At 43.3% G+C, this 23,171-nt stretch overlaps 2 protein-coding genes across 6 annotated transcripts in view; both read left to right on the forward strand.

Annotated features, from left to right (window-relative positions):
* The window catches only part of actn1 (actinin, alpha 1), a 68,708-nt gene extending 56,122 nt beyond the window's left edge, over nt 1-12,586 (forward strand). For 2 of the 5 annotated variants that reach the window (XM_069662412.1, XM_069662413.1), the window contains exons 12-22: nt 189-339; nt 712-820; nt 1,224-1,364; nt 1,489-1,671; nt 2,821-2,955; nt 3,800-3,979; nt 6,047-6,193; nt 10,383-10,463; nt 10,756-10,821; nt 11,139-11,297; nt 11,991-12,586. In XM_069662412.1, the coding sequence (XP_069518513.1) occupies nt 189-339; nt 712-820; nt 1,224-1,364; nt 1,489-1,671; nt 2,821-2,955; nt 3,800-3,979; nt 6,047-6,193; nt 10,383-10,463; nt 10,756-10,821; nt 11,139-11,297; nt 11,991-12,149 (1,511 nt within the window). In that variant the 3' untranslated portion in view covers nt 12,150-12,586. The remainder of the gene's footprint in view (nt 1-188; nt 340-711; nt 821-1,223; nt 1,365-1,488; nt 1,672-2,820; nt 2,956-3,799; nt 3,980-6,046; nt 6,194-10,382; nt 10,464-10,755; nt 10,822-11,138; nt 11,298-11,990) is intronic. The other 3 variants (XM_069662415.1, XM_069662416.1, XM_069662414.1) reach the window with 2 other exon arrangements.
* Nucleotides 12,587-13,478: 892 nt separating this feature from the next.
* Nucleotides 13,479-20,457, forward strand: cox16 (cytochrome c oxidase assembly factor COX16). The gene is made up of 4 exons (XM_069662424.1): nt 13,479-13,613; nt 15,103-15,180; nt 18,437-18,505; nt 20,255-20,457. The coding sequence occupies exons 1-4, from the start codon at nt 13,554-13,556 to the stop codon at nt 20,366-20,368; spliced, it is 321 nt and encodes a 106-aa protein (XP_069518525.1). The 5' UTR covers nt 13,479-13,553; the 3' UTR covers nt 20,369-20,457.
* Nucleotides 20,458-23,171: the final 2,714 nt, after the last annotated feature.

Here is a 23,171-nt window from a genome sequence, read left to right on the forward strand (position 1 = left end):
ATCAAGAGACAAGTACTGGCTAATTTTCTCACTTCTTTACAATCAGACTTATTTTTGCAACTAGTGGAGTCGCCCCCTGCTGGACATCAGAAAGAATGCAGGTTTAAGGCACTTCTGAATTCAGGAGGCTACATCCACTCCGTATGTACGACCGCTCACTGGAACGTTTTCTGTGTCCCCCCCTGCAGGTAAGGAGGACATGCTGCAGAAGCGCGACTACGAGACGGCCTCTCTGTCGGAGATCAAGGCCCTGCTGAAGAAACACGAGGCCTTCGAGAGCGATCTGGCTGCACATCAGGACCGCGTGGAGCAGATCGCAGCCATCGCACAGGAGTTAAAGTAAGAGATGACAAACAGGAGCCGGGGCTGATGGGAAAGTTATCTAAGCTAGCTGTATAGCATTGGAAACAACAGAGTTAGCATTAGTGACGCGTTTTCCATCAGCCAGCAGTGGTTGGTCTGCCAGAGAGGGTAGGCGGAGCTAAGCGGCTGCTTTTCCGCTCTCTGCAAGTGTTGCGAGTAAACAGTAATCTACTATGGCTGAACAAGAAAAGGGAAACAGAGACACAGCAGGATCATTTACACGTTAAGGTGCAACCCGGAAAGAAAAAACAACCAAATGGAAAACAGCTTAGTAAAAAAGGAGATGAAAACTGCCGTGATGCAGATAATTATAATGGCTTTTTGCTCCCTCGTCTGTTTGTGCTCCAGTGAGCTGGACTACTACGACTCCCCCAGTGTAAACGCTCGCTGCCAGCGGATCTGTGACCAGTGGGACACTCTGGGAAATCTGACCCAGAAACGCAGCGAGGCTTTGCAGGTGAGACGGGCTGAGACAGAGGCTCTGGGAAAGAATTAAAATGAGTTAATGAGGAGTCATATTCACTTTGTTATTCCTGTTTTAAGTCCCCTCTGTCCTTCCTGCTGCTGCTTTGAGCAGAAAAAACGACACATTTAGACTTTAAAGTGTTCTCCTTCTCACTGAGAGGCTGTAAAGATTTATCTGAAGCATGTTGCTCTTCTTTAAAATCATTTAGAGTTTTAGATTCTCTCTATTTCTAAAAATATGACCTCTAACTCCGTCTCTATGCCTCAGCTCTCTGATGGATTATCAATATAAATAAAGCCTCTATGAATTTTCTAATTTCGCCTGAACAGACTTTGAAGGTCCTTTAAAAACCCTGTGAACTTGTGTGCTAACTTAGTTTTTTTATGCTCAACAGAGAACCGAGAAGCTGCTTGAAACCATTGACCAACTGTACCTTGAGTTTGCCAAAAGAGCGGCTCCATTCAACAACTGGATGGAGGGCGCCATGGAGGACCTGCAGGACACCTTTATCGTCCACACCATCGAGGAAATCCAGGTGAGCACAGAGAGGACTCGCAGGGAAGGAGGAACAGGACTTTATCTACACCAGACACAACAAAAGCAGCGTCTGCACAGTTACGGTTACATAAATATAAATGTGTTTCATGTTTGTGTCTCAGGGATTAAGCACAGCCCACGAGCAGTTCAAAGCCACGCTGCCGGAGGCCGACAAAGAGCGCCAGGCCATCCTCGGCATCCACAACGAGATCGCCAAGATTGTGCAGACCTACCACGTGAACATGGCCGGCACCAACCCCTACACCACCATCAACCCACAGGAGATCAACGCCAAATGGGACAAGGTAATAAAAACTGAACGATGAAATCTGCACACTAAGATGTCACTTAATCCGTATTTATCTGAGAAAGACCAAATCAAGCAGTAGCTCAAATTTCACAAGCTTGTGGGGGACTTACACTCGCCTCTCATTCATCAGTCAATCCAGAAAGAGTGTAAGGCTTTGATCGTACGAGAAAGGAAAGGAAAGTTCCCCCCTGCCATTAACATGTAGACGTCTAGAAAAAGGGCACAGGGCAGTCAGTTTGTGCTATTTTCACATTTAGATATTTTAAATATAAAAAAATTGAGGTATTTCAAGTTGGAAAAAAGAGAAATGTTTGCAGAGATTTCTGTACTTTTAATTAACAAAAATATATTAAAAAAACAGTGAAATAGACGACCCTTGCACCCCAATCTTTGATACTCCTCTCAAGTTTATACACTAAAAATGATGCTGCTGCTGCTAGTCAGCTAACTTAGCTTAGCATAAACGCTGGAAACATGGGGAAGCAGCTAGCCTGGCTCTGGTGACTAGTCCAGGAAAAGCAATAGTCCGGCACACTCTCCCCCCTTAAAATGAGAAGACAGACAGACTCACTCAGCCTGAGGAGCGCTGTGCCGCTGCGTCTGACCGCGCCGCCATGTTGGATACATGAACACTGGATGCAGAAGTTGATGTTTTCACACCTCAGTTTCTGTAACAGATAAACAAATGAGATAAAACATGTTCGGTGGATTTTCTTAACTTTTCTCCAGATGTTTCCAGTCTTTATGCTAAGCTAAGTTAGCACACTACTGGGGGCAGAAATGTACCTCACAGACATGAGTGGTATTTATTTTCTGATCTAACTCTCAGCAATAAAGGGAAAAAAGTGCTTTAAGTCACTAAAAATTTAAGTTTTCCTTTTGATACTTTCGATCCTGCGGTTTTATTTTATGAAGGAAGCCGTCTCGGTCGTGAGTTTAAGCTCCTGTGTGAGCTCTGGTCTACGCTGGCTCTTAACATAAAATTAGCTGCTTCAATAAAACCTTTTACTGCCGGCCCAAAATGAAGTTTTTACAGTTAGAAAAGGAGCAAGATCCAGTTTTATTAAGTGTCATCCTTCCCTCCACTTTAAAGCCGCATTAACGTGCATTAATTTCTGTTCTTTCCTTCCTCGTCCCGCTGCAGGTCAGGCAGCTGGTGCCGCAGCGCGACCAGGCTCTGATCGAGGAGCACGCCCGGCAGCAGAACAACGAGCGTCTGCGCAGACAGTTTGCAAACCAGGCCAACGTCATCGGACCCTGGATCCAGACCAAGATGGGGGTCAGTCTGAGCATAGCTGGCGGTCAAATGACCACGTTACAAGTTCAGGACGAGGCCAGGGTGCTGGCGAGTGCAGCCTGTGTGTAGTAAAGTTTGTGTGTGTGGTTTTTGGTTGGTTAGTTTGACCTCCAGTCTGCTCCTGGGATTGAATTCAGGCAAGTTTAAAATAAGAAACAGTTAAACTCTCTGACTCCAGTGTTTGATTTCTCCAAGTCTTTATCCATCAGGGTTAGCTATATGGTAGTTGTAGTTGCTAATGTTTTCTATGGTGGTCTTCCTGCAGCAGTGTTGTCATTAGTGTCGTCTTGGCCTTGTGTCTCAAACTTTAATTACATCCCCAAATATGAGTTCAGAGGTCGCATAGATGAGAATCGGTTCATATTCTTTTGGCTGTCTTAGATATTCTGTCATATTTATTAGAGCAGAATTTACGGCCTAAAGTGCAGCAAAGTGAGGTCGAGGCTACTGCTGCTTGTATGCAATGCATCCTGGTACATGTAGGCACGGCTCCAAGCGCAGGAAAACCCAGTTGACCATCAGCGCAGATTTTAAATCCATATCACGGGGCAGAAATCCTCTGAATGTTCCTCACGCTTGGGCACTGATATGTCCTGAACATGTGTTTTGGTTGTATGAAATGTTTTAAAACTTAGAATAATTTAAAAGAGGAAAAATAAAATTCACAGAACCTGAAGAAGTGACATATCAAGATCTTCCCTCACTGCAGCTAGCTGTAACAAATAAAAGGATTTAAATATGATAAGAATCTGTCTGTCATCATGTCGACAACTTTGCAGGGACTCATTTTAAAGGGTGTTATAAACCTTCTCTTCTCTTTCTGCAGGAAATTGGCCGCATCTCCATCGAGATGCACGGCACCTTGGAGGACCAGCTGACGCACCTACGCCAGTACGAGAAGAGCATCGTCAACTACAAGCCAAAGATCGACCAGCTGGAGGGAGACCACCAGCTCATTCAGGAAGCTCTCATCTTCGACAACAAGCACACCAACTACACCATGGAGGTAAAACATGGAGCTTTAAAACACCGAACACCACAAAGAAAATATCAGTACTTATGTTTCATCCAGTTAATAACAAATCAATGTTTCTGCGTTGTTATCATTGGTCTGTTTCACATGCTTGTTTGGCCCGGCTGGATATGCAGAAAAAGATGCTGTCAGATTGTTGTGGTTTGACACAAAGAGACACAACAAACCTGCCTGCCAAGTGTTATTTACTGTATGTTGGCCGAAATCATTCATATTAATGTTGTTATTAAAGTTCTGCTCGTCAGCTGACTCATTTTTAAAGCACTTATGTAGGTGTGTGTTTGTGTCTACAGTCAGCTTCTCTCGGTAAGGAGATGATTTCAACAGCAGATTGAAAGCATACATTTGCTGATTTGTTTGTGCAAATAATTCTGAAGCCTGACTCTCTGACTCTTTTCCGATCTGAGCAAAAGTTTAGATCAATGATTCACAGCTGTTTTTGTCCGACGCACCCTGAACAAACTTTATAATCACAATCTGAATCCAAGAGGTTGGATTAAGTCCCTGGATTATTCATCGGTGTGTTTTGGGCGTATTATGAATCAGACCAATCAGAGTGTCAGCTCGCATTCCCTTTAAGAGCCGGGCACATTGCTATTCACGCAGCTTCAGCCTTTGTTCTTACAAAGAGCGGGCTCGGGCCGGCATATTGACTCCTCTCCCTCCAATGTGCCGCTGTACACACATTTACATATATTGTTTGGTTTTTTTGAAAATGTGGGTAATTTGCAGCAATCCCCTAACTCTTAAGTAGTTACTTTCCCATACGTTTAAGGACACTCCCTGCCTGATTTCATACCTGTAATGCTGCGTTCACAAGGATTCAGGCAGACGGTAAACCAGATATAATTTTAGTGGTCGAGAGCAGGACGGTAAGATGTGGTGAGGTTTCCAGCAACGGTAACGGCAGACGTTCAAAGTAAAACAACAGAATAAACGACGGGATGTTACGAACACATGGGCGATCTGGACAACAGGAAGCTGATCATTTTGGTGCGAGAACACCCGGAACTTTCCGAGCAGCGTTTAAAATCCTGCAGCTCTCCTTTCTCTGTCCATAATGGAAATGATACTGACCTCACGTTTTGAGGGAAATCTAACAGTAATTTTATGTCTGTAATAGAATATCAAGAGAGCTGCATTTGTAGCAATATTAGAATAATTACATAAAATGATGACATGGAATAAATTCATCAGTTTATTCAACATCACCATAGCAACAGTCCGTCATGCGTGTTTGTTTGCTTTTCCCGTGCCATCTGAAAGGTGTCCGTCTACCGCCTGCCTGAGTCCATGTGAACGCAGCGTTAGACTGTTTATGTAACTGCAGTACCTTCAGATGTGCTAGGACATCATGCAGCCAGAAGCATCTTTCAAAAAAACATGTTTCTGAGCACCTGAGACCGAACGGCCTCGAGTTGGGAGTGGTCCTTATCATCTTGTGATGGTCCAAGGTAAAGACCAACAGGAAATAATCGTCCAAAAAAGGTAGCAAAAACATCCCGAGGCGCTGGCTCCTGGCCTAACATGGACCCTATTTTTAGTCAAATCATATTTTCTGTTTTTAATGATCTTGTCTTTAACAATCTTTGTTCGTACTCCCGCTGACTGCAGAAGTACGAAGGTACAAATACCCATGTTTGTGATGCATTACTCTAAGCCGTCCCGCATTTTTTGCTAGCTTGCTAACTAGAGCTTGCTTACACACTCATCATACAACATGTGTTTGTTTTCTCCCTAAACTCGATGTGAATTTATTTTGTACATATGGATGTTTTTAATCAGATCAATTAATCTGAATGATACTGGTAAACATGCTGCTCCATCTTATCTTGCTCCAAGTCAGAGCAGCCAAAATATTAATTTGAGATATCTGCTTTATCTTGATCCAGTAAAATCCTGTTCATCTTATCCTTCATGCATCTTAAAACAAACATTTTATTTACAACAAAAGCTAAAGTCTGTGACTCTGTTACTCCCCGTCTCGTCCTCAGCCTTCCCTAAACTTCCTCTGCCTCGGTGTCTCTCTCTCCTCTGCAGCACATCCGCGTGGGCTGGGAGCAGCTACTCACCACCATCGCCCGCACCATCAATGAAATCGAGAACCAGATCCTGACGCGAGACGCCAAAGGCATCAGCCAGGAGCAGCTCAATGAGTTCCGGGCTTCCTTCAACCACTTCGACAGGGTCAGTACTCGTAGTGAGTCACCGTCCAGACACACAGCAGCAGGCGAGGAGAGCTGTCGTAGGTGGTGCTCTGCTCATTTACAGTCAGCTGTTTGGACTTGTTGTAGATACACACGTGGTGAAGTGAGAGCGGCATGACAACGGAAAGGTTTTTGTTGAAAAGGCTTCTTTTAGGCTAAGGCAGGCTAGTAGCTTAGCTTAGCTAAGCTTAGTTTAGCTTAGTGTAAAGACTGGGAACAGTGGGGAAGCAAACCATGAGGTTTAATGACTATTTCTTCAAAAGCAGTGACGTCCTGGAGTCTGCTGGTTTATTCCATAGACTTTCAAAAGTTCACGTTTTTGCGTTGTGCCGCCATCTTGTTTTTTTGTAGAGAGACGTAACCATATTTTGATGACAGGGTGGATACGAATTGCTACTCCTCTGTCGAGACAGACAGGTCGCTTACACTTGTTATTGCCAGGTAGCCCCGCCCTAAAGCCTACCCTGCTTTATTGACTCTGAATGGGGCCATAACTCACCAAAGAAACAGCCTGCTGTGTTGAAGAAGACTTGAAATTAAAGATTGAGAACATAAACTCATTAGAAAAGTGTTTGCTGAGGTATTACAACAAGTGAGAAGGAGGAAAATTTCTTACTTTGCAAACCTGTAGCCTTTGTCCACTTCTTTCATACGGTCTATAGTTTATTAGTGAGCGCAAAGTGCTAAGCTAAGCTATCTGCAGCTAGCTCTAGCTTCATATTTATCACACGGACACGAGAGAGGTATCTTATTGATTATCTCTCAGCAAGAAAGTGAACATGTTTATTTCCCAAACTGACCCTTCGCTAAGCCCCTCCTTTGAACGGCCTCTGTCCAATCCTACGTTAGCAACCGTAACTAACTAAGTCCGACAGCAGTTATACTCAGAGTTTAGAGGGGGGTGTCATATTTTCGCCTTTCCGAAGCCAAAAACTTGAGAGGGGAGATGTCGGATAAAAAATTGTGGAAGTCGACTGGTCTCTGCTCGCGATCCTGTCTGGCCTTCGCTACCACCACCACAGCCTTTATTACACCACCCCCTGGTTTGTGCCATTGTTGAAGCAAGCTTGTGCGGGATTTTGTTGGGCTCTCCTGCTGTCCCTTTAGGAGATCCAGTGTTTGGATCAAGCCCACGATATGCGAGCGATATCCTGACGTGCTTTTAACTAAATGAAAAAGTGGGATCATTTAGTTTTGCTGGCAGTGGGCTAAAACATATTAGATAATGAAACATATAGGGAGTCATAACTAAACATCAGCTTAAAATAAACAATACATTGTCTTACCCTGCTGTGCAAACACATGTTGTTCCTGTATATGATGAATAACATGTATAACATGAATTGACAACACATGGGGTGCCCTGACGCTTGTGGTTTTTATGTCCTCGTCACTCCGCTGACAAATTATATTCTGGATGTAGCTTCAAATGCACGTTCTAAATCCGTAAATTTGCTGTTATTTCCCCTGGAACATCTCTCACTGGTATAGTAGCAACAGGCGTAGCAACAGTAACCAAGGGGGACGGGACTTAGCGAAGGGTCAGTTGTCAAACTTCTGCTCTAAAGTTCGATGCAATCCTCTCAGGTATGTTGAGTCCTAAGTTTGTCTCTCATATATTCAGAAAGTCATCAACAAAGCAAAGAAGAACAGGTGAGATCGGATCATTTCAGGGTTTGAGGCGTCGTGTCGTGCCGCCTGAGGTGTGTCTAACTGCAAATCCTTTAACCAGAAAACAACAAGCGTGCAGTGTTTACACATACAGTACAGTTTGTGTGTGAAGCTATAGGCTGTGTACTCGCTGCACCACTAGTTTGAAAGGGACTTACAGTTGAGCGGCATGATATTCGTCTTTATAAGCTCAGTGGTGCACATGCATCTGAAGGAAAACAGAAGCCAAAGTCAGCCTCATCCACCAAACACAGAAACGTCTGCATTAAATCAAAATGAAAGAGAAAGCAGGAAGAATAATGTCGAGGTAGCTACAACATCTCTTCCCATTGAAGGCTGTTTCTATAAAACCTGCTGTCTTCACCCCCCCTCCCACCTCCAGAGCTTAGTGTTTACACTGAGGCTCAATGTGTCAGGAACAGCACCAATTATGGATGAGTTTTTATATAGCTCTCCTGCTGACTCCTCCATTAGCTCATGCATTTTTCCAGAGCTGCCCCACCGTTAATCAATACCTCAGGTTGACGATCACAGGAAGCCAAATGTGGACCCGAACCTGTGCTTTTTCTTTCGTGTTTCATTAGGTTTCAGCGAGGTGTGGAGGAAAGGTGTATCGATTAGTTTGATGGGATAAAATTCTAGTTTCATGGCTTGTGCAAAAAGGTCATCAGGAATTGGACCCAAATGCAGACGCAGAGCTCGTGTAGATCACTGATTTAGCTTCCAAGACCGTGAGCGAGGGACAGGCAACAGTTTCTCCAGGGAACATGTACAGGTAACTTATTTAATGAAAGGACCTGGACAGGTAAAGGTAGTCTGTGAGGGAATAAGGGAACAAGGTAAAGTCGAGGGTTTTGTGTTGTTTAATGCAAGTGCGCTGCCTTTTTAACACTGTTTATATAAACATCACATCGACTCGAACTCGAACGCGCCATAAGTAACTGCAGGGCTGATGAGAAGTATGAACAGGTGTGCGGATAGGAAAAGGAGGAACAGTCTGAGGACCTCTGGTGGAGAGACGGAGAACAGCACAGAGGGACGACCACAACAGAAATGTGGCTCAGGGAGACGGACTGTGAAGTCAGTCAGTCCTTCAATCCATCAGTAGAAGCAGATGATCAATAAAATTATCAACAGATTAATCCATAATTGTAATAAGCATTACAGGTAGGGATACACGATTTTTTGCCGATATCCGATATGCTGATATTTTCCAACCCTTTGTGCTGATTTCGATATATTAGGCACATGCTTTTTTCGTCAAGTCTCCCCTGTAGTGGTACTGACATCATGCCTTCTCTTACTGTAGTGGCCCTCTGGCAGATGCAGAAATAACATAATACAGTGCTTTTTAATATGTACACATTCACTGGGCAACAAAAGAAAAATACTTAAAGTGAGATTTTGTACAAAATGCCAGATTTCTTTGTAAAAGCCACCCTGCCATAGCGCAGACACCTGCAGGCAGGAGTTAATGTCAAAGCATTACATCAATAATAATAATGATAATAAATTTATTTATATAGCACCTTTAAAAACAAGAGTTTACAAAGAGTTTCCTGCTTCGACAACGAACAAAAGCAAAGCAGGAAACAAGCAAATCACAAAACCAGGAAATCACAAGAACAGAAGCTTCTTCAGAGAATCATCGAACATTTAGGCAGAAACAACGGTTTGTTTTATCTGCAGAGTTCGAGCTATAATCTGCAGATACCAATAATTACAGGAGCTTTGAAGATGAACTGTTTTGCTTATTACCAGATAATTTGATTAATTTAAGATATTCTAAAAGCATTAATGCAAAGATTCGCAGTTCCAGCCTCTTAGATGTGAATATTTTGTTGTTTTCAGTCTTTAGTGATATTGAACTGAATCATTTTAAGGTTTGAAATGATTTAAGATTCGTGAGGTTCTGGAAGCTTGCAAGGAACATTTTGCTGACATCTTATCTGCTGAACAAAAAGTAGATTAATTGAGAATAATAATAATCAGTACAGTAATCAGAAGCAATCACTTGTTGCAGCGTAACTCTGCATTACATTTACGTTTTATGGAAACCAGTAAACATGAATGTAACTGTAAACGCTGGCTGTGTGTAATGAAGTATTTTGCATTGATGCTGGACAGAAAAGGTAAAGAAGAGCATCTGTTGTGATGTGGACGGTGTGAATAACCTGAGCACGCGGCCCTGCAGACTGGCTGCACATTAACGCCTCTGAATGCCCTCACCCAGCAGTGTGTTCACCTGCCACATCCTAATCAATGTGCACTGTGTTCTCTGTTCTCTATCTCCTGCATGCCCCTCCCTCCCTTCACCCCCCATCACCTCCTTTTCCTCCCACGTGCATGATGCACTCTCTCCCTCACCTCCATTACCACCTCCCCCACCTCCCCGTCCCCACTCCTCCCCCTCACCGTCACTGACACGGCTGTATGTGTTGCTGCATGGCCTGTGGCCCCCCCGACGCCCCGCCTGGCACTGGCCTCCCACCCCCCAGGACCACTCGGGCACTCTGGGCGCCGAGGAGTTCAAGGCCTGCCTGATCAGCCTGGGCTTCGATATCGCCAACGATGCACAGGTACTTCATGTAGCCACACCCGCTGGGAGAGGTTTAACTATTGTCTTTTGTTTTCTTTTGTACTTCCCCCTGTTCTCCCTCTGCTCCCTCCTTTAACTCTTATACTTCCTCTCTGAACTTCCTTGTGATTCCCAACACTTTGCAACGTCCACATTGTGGATTTTTGCGGCTATCTTCCTGAATTCTCCTCTTTGTTCACCCTTTACTCTTCCAATGATTTTCCTCCTCTGTCCCTGCCGCTCCACATCCTTCCTCTCCTCCTGGTTTCGTTTGTCCGTCGCTGACCTTGTAGAAGAGATCAGGAATCATGGATGCTGAAGACTTCAAAACCTGCCTTATCTCCGTTGGTTACAACCTGGTAAAGCCACGAGCACTCCAACTGTTTGAACGTTTGTTTGTGTGTGATTAACCCGACCACGTGGAATTGGTGAAGAATAAATGTAACCTTAATTTGACCTTTGATGTTTGCATACCTTGTTTCAGATTTAAAAGATGTAGTGCTTCATTAATTTAAAGTTTTCACTCAACAACACCTGTATCTAATTTATAACTCACTCTTTATACATATACTTGTGCTAAGCTTAGAACAAAATAAGTTATGTAAAGTTATTTCTCTGTGTGCAGAATGTGTTTTAGTGTCGACTGAGCTTCACAGCTCCTCTCTGTTGCCCTCAGGGTGAGAACGAGTTCTCCCGCATCATGAGCATAGTGGATCCCAACCGGATGGGCCTGGTCACCTTCCAGGCCTTCATAGACTTCATGTCCCGCGAGACGGCCGACACGGACACTGCCGACCAAGTCATGGCCTCCTTCAAGGTCCTGGCAGGGGATAAGGTACAGTGATGAGTTGTGGCATCATCGAGAAGTACACTAAAGTGGAGGCGGAATTCTACCTGCAGATTCATTTGAGAATGAATGAATAAGAGAAATACAGAACCAGGGGAGCGGGTAATATTCAGAGAACAAACTTCAAGATTAAAGTTGTATACTGATGAGAAGAAAACAGGATATTCTCTGAGTTTCAAGTGGTACATTTATCAAGAAAAACGCACAAATTTAATTTAAAAATTCCCTCCTGTTTTTCGAACAAATTTACATGAAAAAAAAAAGTAAAAATTAGATTAAAGTCACATATTTATGATTTTTTTCCATATAAATTTACCACTTTAATCTACCAAAATGAAACATTCGATTATCTGTGGCCATTATTAAATCGTTGTAAAGAGCCGCAGCAGCTCAGCGGGCGGGCGGGCAGTGTGGCCCGCTCAAATCTCTCTGGACTGACAGAAGTTTGTTCTTCAGTCCCTCATTTTATTCAGAAGCCTCAGAAATGATCTGAAAGCTGCACTGTACCGCAACTTTCTCAGATTACATTCTTCATAATTCAATAATAACATGAAAAGATATTCTACCTGCAGACACCTGCTCTTTAAATTAAGCTTACTTTATTTCCTCACCTTCTGCTACATCTGAGTGAATTACAGCTTATCTATCTTAAAACAATTTTCTTTTCCTCATCCTTGACAGAACTACATCTTAGCCGACGAGCTGCGCCGAGAGCTTCCTCCAGACCAGGCGGAGTACTGCATGGCCCGCATGGCCCCCTACACCGGCCCGGACGCCGTGCCTGGAGCCCTCGACTACATGTCGTTCTCCACCGCTCTGTACGGAGAGAGCGACCTCTGAACTCTCTGTCAGTCGTCCTGACCCGGGACCACCAGCCTACCTGCTCTGATCACCGCCACGTCCTCCGACTGCCCTTCACCACACTCCTGTCCTACTACGCTCATTTTTTGTATGTCTCTGGCCTTATCTTTTTGTCTTTATCCTCTGTCTCCTCCTGCTCCTCCTCCTCCTCCTCCTCCTCCTCTCCAGCCTCTTCACTGCTCCCTCACACTCTGTCTTCGTTGTATTTGCTTCCACGCAATGCAGCAGCTCTCCAGGTTTACAAAGAGGGAGAGAGAAAAATGTTTGTTTCTGTTTTTATTTTTCTTGTTGTCATTGTTTTTCTTCATAAAATGAATAAAGTTAACATATTTTATTATACTGAACAAAAAAAGGTATTTTTCTTCACCTGATTGAAAATAAGAGACGAAAATTGTAATAAAGAAAAATTGCTATACTTCCTCTTCTTATTCTCTGTTTGATAGAGGGATGGTTTTAACCCACTTACTGTTACAGTTTGTGCATTAAGCCGAATCTCTGATCTACGGCAACTTATAAAGAGACTATAAAAAACTGTAGGCATACAGTATATGCTAATGTCCTCAGAAAGGCTGGTCAGAACCGAACCTACCTACCTTTCAGTAGCATCACAAGCTAAATTGAAAGAAAGCTTCACATTTTTCAAATAAGAGGGGAAATCTGAGTGAATAGTAATTGTTGACGTGGCTGGAAAGTTATTGGATATTCTGGGAATTTCCTTTCATTTTAAAATGTAGAGTGGTTTGGGATTTTAACAGCCTCTCAAACTGTCAAAGAAGAAAGCAGCTGCCTGATTTGCCCAGGTGTTAATCTTGCCTTGGCTCCGCCCTTAAAGGTGAATTAAACCGATGTCAATCAAACACTGCAACACATGCGCAAACAATGCTGCGAGAATCAGTCTAATCGGTCAACTGATGAGTTTGGACAGAAACCAGCGGCGTCAGAGATGGTAAGAAAATTTAAAATCATTTATATGGTGGTTGAAATGGTCAGCGGAATTGTTCAGTGTACGTATTCGTAGTAAAACATGCAAAGACTAACGTGTGTAAACTTCGGTTTTTGATTCTGTGTGAGAGATTGACCACCATCAGCTCTTGTAGACAAAACAATCATTTCAATACACTAGACGTGAACATAAAGCTAAATATCACATAGAGCAATCTAATAGCATTAAAAATACTGATATGGTAGTTTTCCCGCAATTTCAAACAAAAAATGCTTTTTCACATTTCCATCCCTGTGAAAGATACTCACCGGAACTTTCCTCGTGTCTTCACCAATGCACGGACAACTTAATGCGGCGGACCCGTTCCGGAAACGCGTCCTAACTGTGACCTGACCGGTGTTTCTATCAGTAAAATGGACTTGTAGCTGGAAACAAGAGTCATGTTTAACTTAAGGGCGTTGCAGAAAAACAAGACAGTGAAATATGGAGTGCCTATGCTTGTAAGTAACTTTTATAAAAAGTTTCTATAAATGACAGACAACGTTGATAAGGTTAGCTAACACTTTAGCTAGCAAGTTAGCATTATCGTGATACGTAACTGTGCAATAAATGTATTATTGTCTTGTATATGTTAGTTATATGCTATGAATTTTAGAGCATGCTTGTAGTAACAACGTGTAAAGTGTTAATGGGTAGATAAAGGTTATTTTATATATTACACACTGCAAACTAATCAGCACTATAATGCGTCAGTTGTGGAAACTTGAGTCAGTCTAATAGCTTAAGCAATATGAACTTGATTTAAAGATTCAGAAGATAAATACAAATACCTTAGGGAATTAACAGCTTTAAATTCTGCCGCAGTGTGTTCCATGTTGAAGGGGCAAAGTAGGAAAAGGCCAGTCACCCAGTTTAGTACGGACTGATGGGGTGGACAAAGTGATGAAACCCTGGGAGCGTGAGCTGTCGCAGCACTGTTCATGTTAGATGTAGCTGGATAAGTAAATGGGCAACAGTCCGAGCATGGATTTGTAGACGAAGCAGTGCAATGTTCTGCGCATGGATAGTGATGACCGGTTAACTAGTGAATACAGAGTGCAGTGATGTGTGAGAGGTTTACGGTTTGTGATGAACCTTAGAGCTCCGTGATGGACTGCATCGAGCAGATGTGGAGAACGAGCTGAGGCGTTCATGTACAGAACACATAGTCCAGAAGAGGTAAGAAGGTGGCAGCAACAAGCCGTTTCCTAGCAACAGAGGAAAAACAGGCTTTATGCACCCCTAATTGTTGTGAAACGATATTAGACCATCTGGGTGAAATCGCAGCTACTCTCTGATTCTTGCAACCCTCTATTTTATTGAATCAAGCAAAACTGGAGGTTTTATTTCGGGGTGGGGATCACCAAAGACCCAACCATACAATACTGTCAAAGTACTCACAATGAGGGTGTAGATGGCTGGGTTTTTTAGCTAGACTTTGCCTCTCTGTTGTCTGGATGGTGAGCAGTGAAATGATTTGTTTGCTTTCATGAATTGTATTAAAGGTTTCTGAAATATTGAGGCAGGGTTTTAATGGTGTAGGGGCTTCATCTAAGATGGTTAACCTACTTGTACAGTAAGTTGTGCAAATTATGGAGGTTGCTCAGTTTTAATCATTTGAGTTTCCCTTAAATGTATCCTTACCTGTCAGATCAGAGGTGTTAACCTCGACAGTATCCGCCCTACAATAAATTATATTCATACCTCCATGGACGGTAATGACATGGGCCTATATTGTTTGACTTTTGTCATTTTGGAGGCGTTGCATTATTATTTATGGTGCTGTCCATTGTATAGTACTGCATATTTTGGGCTTAAGAGGTGTACTCTTAAAGTCTTTGATCTATAAAATCTTTAATCATTATTATGCTCTTCTCATGCTGTAACATCAGTAACTACGGTTCTTACCTTACATAAGCTAACCACATGTCCTCTGAATGTTTTCTGCAGCTGCTGGTAGTCGGAGGTTCCTTTGGCCTGCGAGAGTTCACACAAATTCGCTATGATGCCCAGAGGATCAGGAAAAAGGTTTGTTGGTTTACACTCAAATTTCAAACATTTAATGGAGAGTTGCTTAATAAAAATGTAACGGCAAATGAAGTTTAAATTCTCACATTTCTACCAGCACATGAAAGTAGTCAATAATCAGTCTCTGTACAGTCAATGTGCTAGGGCTCCCCCCAGTGGTTAGACCCATATTTGCATGAGAGAACCAAGGTTACTTGCATGAGAACAGTATAAAAACGGCACGCATGGAGAGACCTTTCTACATCTGAGAGGACGGAGTCTCACGGTGTCGTGTGCTGGATTTAGACTCATTTATTATTCTTTAAAGATTATATAATTTGTCTATCCATCATTGCAGGCACTCAGCACTGACAGGCTTGTCTAACCCATTTAGAGTGAGTCAGTACAAGTGAGAACAAGCTCTAATAATTCATTAAATGACAGACACGATTCATTAAAAAGACAGAAGAGCGGCCCTTTATTAGCAGCCATTACTTTCTGATGAGCTGGCTGCGAGGGGAAGTCGCTGCTTTGTGCTGGTTTACTCTGATGCACGGCTGCTGGGTGGGAGCCAGATGGCAGGGGCGTCTTTTCTTATTACCGTCCATGTGAGGCGGCACTAGACTGTGGATGACGAAGGTGGAGAGGAGGCATCGCGCCCCTGGCAGCCAGCCCACGCAGCTGCCCCCACACTACTGGCTCTCCTCCGGGCAGCTCTCCTCTCAGACCCTGTAGAGCAGAGGCTCGGCTCGGCTCTTTGCTTTATGCACATTAAATCTTATGCATGGGATATTTTAACTATAACAAAATTCACATGATTTAAGCCACTCTTGTGGTTTTAAGGTGGGACTATTGTCAGCTGATTCAATGATTTTGTCCACACAGATATTTGCCCACTTAAATCATGAAAGGGTTATTCTGTCATTTAAACATTGGCCCTATTGTTACATATTTTCACCTGATAAAAACACGTCTACCAACAAAAAAGGCTGCTGTCAGACCTGAAGTCCGTTTGTTTGGTCCGAATCAAAGACCAGATTGTTACAAAGTTGCATTTAGCCTCGAGTTTGGTTTGTGTTCACACGGCAGCTGTTACCAGCAGACCAAAAGTTTTGATGCGCGAGGAAACTGCTCTCTGATTGGTCAGAATTTCCATGTGGGGAAAACTCCCTGGAGTAAACAAAGAGAGAGCACACTCCTCAATCACACTCAACATGATCGTGGACTTTAATGTTTTGTTGTCTTAATGTTTGTTTTATTTTTACTTCTAACCGACATTGTTCCACCGATCGATCAGTTCCACTCTTCTTTAGTTTCTCCCTGAACAGTTTGAAGACCTCCGTGTTTTTGTGCGTTTCTACGAGTTTGTGAAATTCTTAGTGAGCCCATATTTCTAATTCCTCGTACTCATCCTGCTGCCTGGCTGCGTAGCTGTCTCTGCCAGTGTCCCGTTAACAACCCACAATGCACAGTGTGTTTTGGTGTGCCTCCTGTATTTGGTCCTACTTTAAGTCCGTTTATGTTCACACCAGAATCAAACCGGACCGAGACCCGTTAGCGAGCAGACCATGGCCCGGTTGTTTGGTCCGCACCAGAGTTTCATTCCGGCGTTCACACCACCTAAACGAACCGCACCGAGGGGACAGACGCTCCAGGGTTCGGTTCAGTCGGACTAAACAAGGCTGGTGTGAACCCGCTCTCAGTGTGTGACATTACACAGATAGACATTTTTGTTAACGATTAAGATGCTTTTTTTTTTTAAAGCAAGGAACAACAGTTCCATCACTCTTTTCAAATCTGCCAAACTCCATTGACAAAAACTGTAATTTTACCTCCCAGAACACCAGAGTTGCTGGTCTGATGCTGCCGATATCGGATAGCTTTTTTGTTCTCAGTACGTGTAACACAAATATAACGTAATATTAAAACATAAACTACTTCATGAGGAGGCGGTAGACCAGCAACTCCCGAGTTCTGCCAGGTAAAACTGCTGTTTTTGTCAATGGAGTCTGGTGGCTTTGAAGAGAATAATGTAAAAGCTGTTTGTTGCCCCCAAAAGAGGGTCATATCTCAACAAAAGGCTCTCTTGCCTGTCTGTAACTTTGTCAGACATTTGAAATAACAATATGAGACAGAAGAAAGTAGCACTTTTAGTGGTCGTACTTTGATCAGGGACAAAAAGGCAACTGGACTTGGTTGAAGTTCTTGGAGACGTTTCACCTCTCATCCGAAAGGCTTCTTCAGTTCTAAACTGACTGCTGGACGGAGCTACAAGAGCCTTATATTTTGGATTAAGATTCCCTTGAGGATAGGCAGCCATTACGGCAGTTTCATGACTGTGGCTGAAGCGATCTACTGGAGCAGCTCCAAAACTTTTTTAGTTTTTGAAACCTCAGAATATGCAAAAATAGGGCCCAGGTTTAAAAATAGAAATTCTCCTTTAAAGTCACTGAGAGGTCAGTCACTGGATGATCCAATTTGCATTTTTTCTACAAGAATTCAGTTTGGCCTGCAGGCAGAGATGAACCTGAAGGCCTCCTGTCCTCCTGTCCAGGGTTGCGTTTGAGGTTCACGCTCGTGTCAGTCGAAGAGAAGCCAACAACACCTCCACAGCAGTTTTCACACTGATTACTTTGGCTGTTTATTCCCAGGTCTGAGGGCTGCAAAATATTCCATATATTATTTATTTGCTGTAGTAATGTAGGTCTAATTAAAAATCTATCACAGAATTATGAAACTCATCAGTCACCCGAGTAACTGCAGGATTATTGCCATGAAATATGAGAACTCATTAAAAGTAATGATTCAGAATGGGATTCATTTCAGTCCTGTTCTCGGGCAAAATCAATTTGAATTTCAAAACCCGGAGAGCTCCATCGGACTCCACACTCCATCCCAAACAACCTCTGACACATAATTTAATCTTTGACTTAACGTGGTGGTGTTGATGCCAAATCAGCCGAACGATTTACAGAGTACAAACCGGGTGAACTGGATCCTGCCTGCGAGGTTTGGAGAGGCCGTGGTCTTCCACACCAGCTTTAGCTCTTGTGCAGCTTTTATAGATGCTGCCTTCAGGGGCTTATAACCACACAAACCTCCCTCAAACTGCTACATTATCGTCTTCTTACACTAATGCTTAATAATCCATCTGTCAGACGAGGAGCATCTCCACTTCTTTGCCTTTTTTCCTCATCTGATCCTGTCTTTTCTTGTTTTCGTTGCGGAGGCATGACTCTCTGCCAGAAAGCTCCTAACGCTGTTCCTCTTCTCACAGCTGGATCCTTCACTGGAGGCCAAAGTGAACGTTGAGAGGCAGTCGGTCATACTGGAGGAGGAGTACGAGGTGAGAGAGCGGCTGGGCGGCCTGAGGGGATGAAGGAGTGGGGGGAAAAAACAATGACTGGTTTGGTTCATCTGTTAGAAAGTGGTGCAGACCAACGTGTGCTTTTATACGGCAACATCAGAAGTTTTAAAGGACATTTATGGAAGAGCCAATTATCAGGTTTCTAAAGATTAAAAGAAGTTCAAACATTAAGATTTTCTCACAATTTCATATAAATGTAAATCTTGAGGAGAACTGGGACTGTGGTTGGGAATCATAGGGTAACTCACAATGGGATAAACGATACACGATACGTGGCCCACGATAACAGTAATATCATGATTCTGCGATAACTGATATATTGTGATTAATGACTCATCACGATATCTGACTAACTTAATAATTCAAAGTGCCCCTAAAAAGGTAAAGTGCAGCATTAATGTATCCAGAAAAGACGCACCGGAATATAACACGTAGTCTGTCCCAACGTTTTCTACAGCTATTCATTAAGAAAAACGTGTAAACAAGTTATTTCAACACTATTTAAATTCCTTTTCATTCAAAACACACAAATTACAGCCCACCTTCTGTTTTCGCCATGTCGAGTTGGCAATCCTGCTAGCTACAGCTGCGGTAGCTGGCCGCCTACGCTAACCTTTTTTGTTGTGAGGCTGCAACAGTGATCATGATGGTGCATGTCCGTAAAGAAGCGTTAGCAAGGCGGGACATATCATTAGAGGGATTTGATTTCATCATTGAGAAGTGGGCGTGTCATATCACTCTTGGCGCTCTGCGGCTGAATGTTGCAGATTGACTGACAGGTGGATGTCATGATAAATCGGTTGGTCCTAGCTTACGTAAGCACACGTGATATTTTGTTTTACAGGAAGAAAAAATGGCTTTTGATATAAGAATACGAAGAAATTGATTTTTTTTTACCTATATTAGATGCACAATATTACCGGGGATGTGATCTAAAAGGATTAAAATGACATTGTTCATTTCACCTCAACTTTAACAATCGGATGGCGCCACCGTTTGGGTGAAACACCGTAACACAATAAAATACCCCTCTGGTCGCGCCGGTATATAGGACGCAGCCCACTGGGAAACAGGGAAATCTGTTTAGAGCGCCAGAGAAGGTTGATAGTTGAAATTTTAAACTCTAGGAAACACTTTATTTAATTTGTAAAATGTTCATATTTTAAGTCAATATTCTGATTACCCACACAAATCATGAGCACTTCATGCTAATGCATATTGGTACTGATATAGCAAAACAAGACAGTGGAGGGCGGCATAGAAAGGATGTTTGGTTATCAGGGAACATTTTCAGTCAGCCTTTCCTGGTATCGACAGGGCGTGGACGTCAGATTGTCAGTTTCAGAAAATGACAGAAAAGGTCAAACACAGCCTTCCTAATCCAACAATGGAAACACAGGGAGGGAGGGAGCGATGGAGGGAGGGAGCGATGGAGGGAGGGAGGAATTACCACAACTATTCGACCATCCGTAAAGCTGCTCTGAAGAATACCGACTGTTTAATTCTTGCCTCCTCTCACCTGTGTGACACACCAGATGGTCTGACTTTTCTACAGCGGGTCTATTCAGAGTAAATCAGACAAACTGAGGAAAGAGTCCAAAATAACCTTTGAAATCATGGAGTCAAACATTCACACTCTGTTCATGCTTGGTCTGATTTTTCTTTGTCGACTTCCCGGCCTCCCAAAGTTCCTCTTAAAAGCCTCTTGTTGTTTTGCCCGCTCTGCAGAAGATGAAGGAGCGGAATCTGGAGGAGTGGAAGAACATCCGAGGCCCTCGTCCCTGGGAGGACTCCAGGGAGTACCAGGAGCAGCAGCGATCCAGGCAGAACAAAAAAGAGTGAAACTGACGGTCGGCAGACTGAGCAGACTGAACAGACTGAACACACACACTGCAGCAGGATGGACCGAGTCCGCGGCGAAGGCGCCAAGTCTCCTGATACTGAAACTTCAGGGCATGGACGGGTCATGTTTGGTTTGGCTTGTGTTGAACTTAAAGGGTAAATCTGGTATTTTTAAACAGGGTCCCCATTTATAGATACTTGGGGTCTAAATGACGATGGGTGTAAAAGTTTGGACTTGCTCCAGTGGATTGTTTCAGCCAGTAGTAGCAAAACAGGCAGTAAAGGCTGCAACTTCTTTCAGGGCTGAGGCACCCAATCAAAATGTGTTCACTAAAAGTTCTTGTTTTTGTCACTGACGGGTTCAGATTGTTGTTCTAAGTGTCGGACAACATTACAGAAAGGATCCCTAAAGAGTAAGGTGCTTTTTATAACCAGAAACAGCCGTTACATCGTTAAATTACTGTTTTTCTCAATGGAGTCTGGTGGCTTTAAAGAAAGCGACTTAAAGGGCCAGGTCACTGATTTACAACATCACTCCTATCATGCTATTACAGGGAGCTAATACCATTATGGTAGAAAAAAATGCAATTTGGCTCTGTGCCTTTGGAGGACGCTATCCACCTTTCCAATGGGCCCTGGAAAACCTCCGCCAGTGGAGGCCAGGGAGCTAACTAAACTACACTCCCTCAATCTCGGACGCCCGCCTCCGATGTCATGTCTCGTTCAAAATCGTCAGGTTTGATTGTAGACTGCAGACCTGAAGAGTTTTTAGACGATCCACTGGCATATTCTCGTCGTATTTCAGATTCTGTCCCGCTCTGAGCCGTCGCCTGCAGCGAAACAGTAGTATATTCACTCCAGCATCTCTCGCTGGGCCGCTCCTTTCAGAGGGAGGGGCGCAATGCACGCTGGGTGTTGTAGGAATGTAGAATGGGCGAAACCACGAGCTGTTTGAACAACTTTCTCCACAGCTGTGGCGCCAATTTTACATGTTATTGCTTCTATCGGTTACAGAGAACACCAGCTGTGACTGACAGCGGCTGTTTCCCGGGGCGAACTGCTCCTTTAACGGCTGTTTCTGGTTAAAAAAAAAAATGCATCTTACTCTCTCACTTAAAGGTCTGTCTCTGCAGGGGTCCTTTCTGTAATGTTGTCAGACACTCAGAATAACAATCTGAGCCCTTCAGTGGTAAAAACTTTTCGTGGATGGACTTTGATGGGACGCAGTCAGTTTCTAACTGAAGCCATCGTTAGGAGCATTTTAAAACTTTTGTTTAACCTCATTTAGACCTCAAAATATGTTAAATATGCACAGGTTTAAAAACACCTTTAAACTCATGTTTGAAAGTGCTGATGGTTGTAAAACAGTCGGGACTTGTGGAGTTTAATCTGACGCCACATTGGCTCAAAACCTTAAATGAACTTAAAGGTTGGTCATGTATTAAAATAAGTGTGCTTTGGTTCTTGTTGTTTTTACACACATGAGTAAAAACAGTCACCTCTCTGATCAGGAGTTTGCAATACACAAAACAACCAGCAGGTGGTGCACCTGAGTCCTGCTGCACTTTACCTTTCTCACAGGAAGAGAGGAAGTAAATATCTTTCTATGTATGCTTTAAATTCCTCAATAAATGATGTGCTATTGATCCACATAGTTACTTTGATGTTGTTTTTCCTGCCGCAGATGTGTTGAGTCTTTGTTCACATCAGTGTTGCACTGATTTACCGGTTCAAAGTATAAAAGTATAAATAACGCACCAGCGCAGCGTTTCCTCGGGCTGCATGCATCTCGACAGTAATCTGTTTCTCTGACAGTTATTACTTTGCAATGTGCTGGATATATTACATTTGTAATGGAAATGGTATTACCTTTTTCTCCCCTACAAAGCCAAAGAACATGATTTCTGCTGCGAGTCTTCAGTAATGTTTGTGTCACTGACGGATAACGTATGCTCTGCTTCCCCTCGTTCACTTTGTGAAATAGGGTGTCGTGAATATTCTCCAGCTGCAGAGGTCGGCGTGAAAATGTCCTGGGATACATTTCAAGTAATCACATTTTATTATGTTCATGAATTTTGAGTCATTTTTATACGCAGGTACGAATGTATGGGGCCCAAACAAGCAGCTCATATGTGAGGATTGTTTTGTCACGCACAGGGAGTACAGATCTGAATCTGAATGCTGTTTTTGGGCTTCAGGAGGAGCTGAACGGAAGCAATCAGGTGATTCATCACAGGATTTGTAGATGATGCGTCGATTAAAAACGGCTGCTGTGTGTACTTTTGTTTCTGCAGCCACATGTGGGTGCGTCTGTAATCCTGGAGGTCAATCACACGCTTACTCTGGATGCTCCGCAGGCTGCCTTTGGGCGGTTTTTTGATGAGACACGCTCAGTCTAAAATCAGAACTACAGTGAGGAAGCTGCAGTTTGTAGCTGTGGAACATATTGAGTCCACCTGATCTGCAGATAATCTTGCAGTATAAAAAAGTGCACAAGTGTAGAAAGTTTTAAAGGGGACCTATCATGCTCTGCATTTTCATTCTGGGACTTGAATAGTTTCACTTCAAACTCCTTATTTAACTTATTTATCTCGTACCGGCCCTTTAAGCAGCCTGTCACTCAGGCCTCTTTCGAAAACGACATGTTTTAGCTCCTGTCTCTTTAAGGCCATCCTCCTTAAAAGCCCACTGTCCTCTGATTGGCCTGCAAGTACTATAAAATGATACACCTGTGTAGTGAGAGGGGCCCAATCCCAATCCTCACCCTAAAGCATAACCACAGAACACTCATGGCTCAATTTGG

Source organism: Semicossyphus pulcher, unplaced genomic scaffold (genome assembly GCF_022749685.1).
Source record: "Semicossyphus pulcher isolate SPU_LCO1_2020_fin unplaced genomic scaffold, fSemPul1.0.p SCAF_14, whole genome shotgun sequence".
In the NCBI taxonomy this organism is placed as follows: Eukaryota; Metazoa; Chordata; class Actinopteri; order Labriformes; family Labridae; genus Semicossyphus; species Semicossyphus pulcher.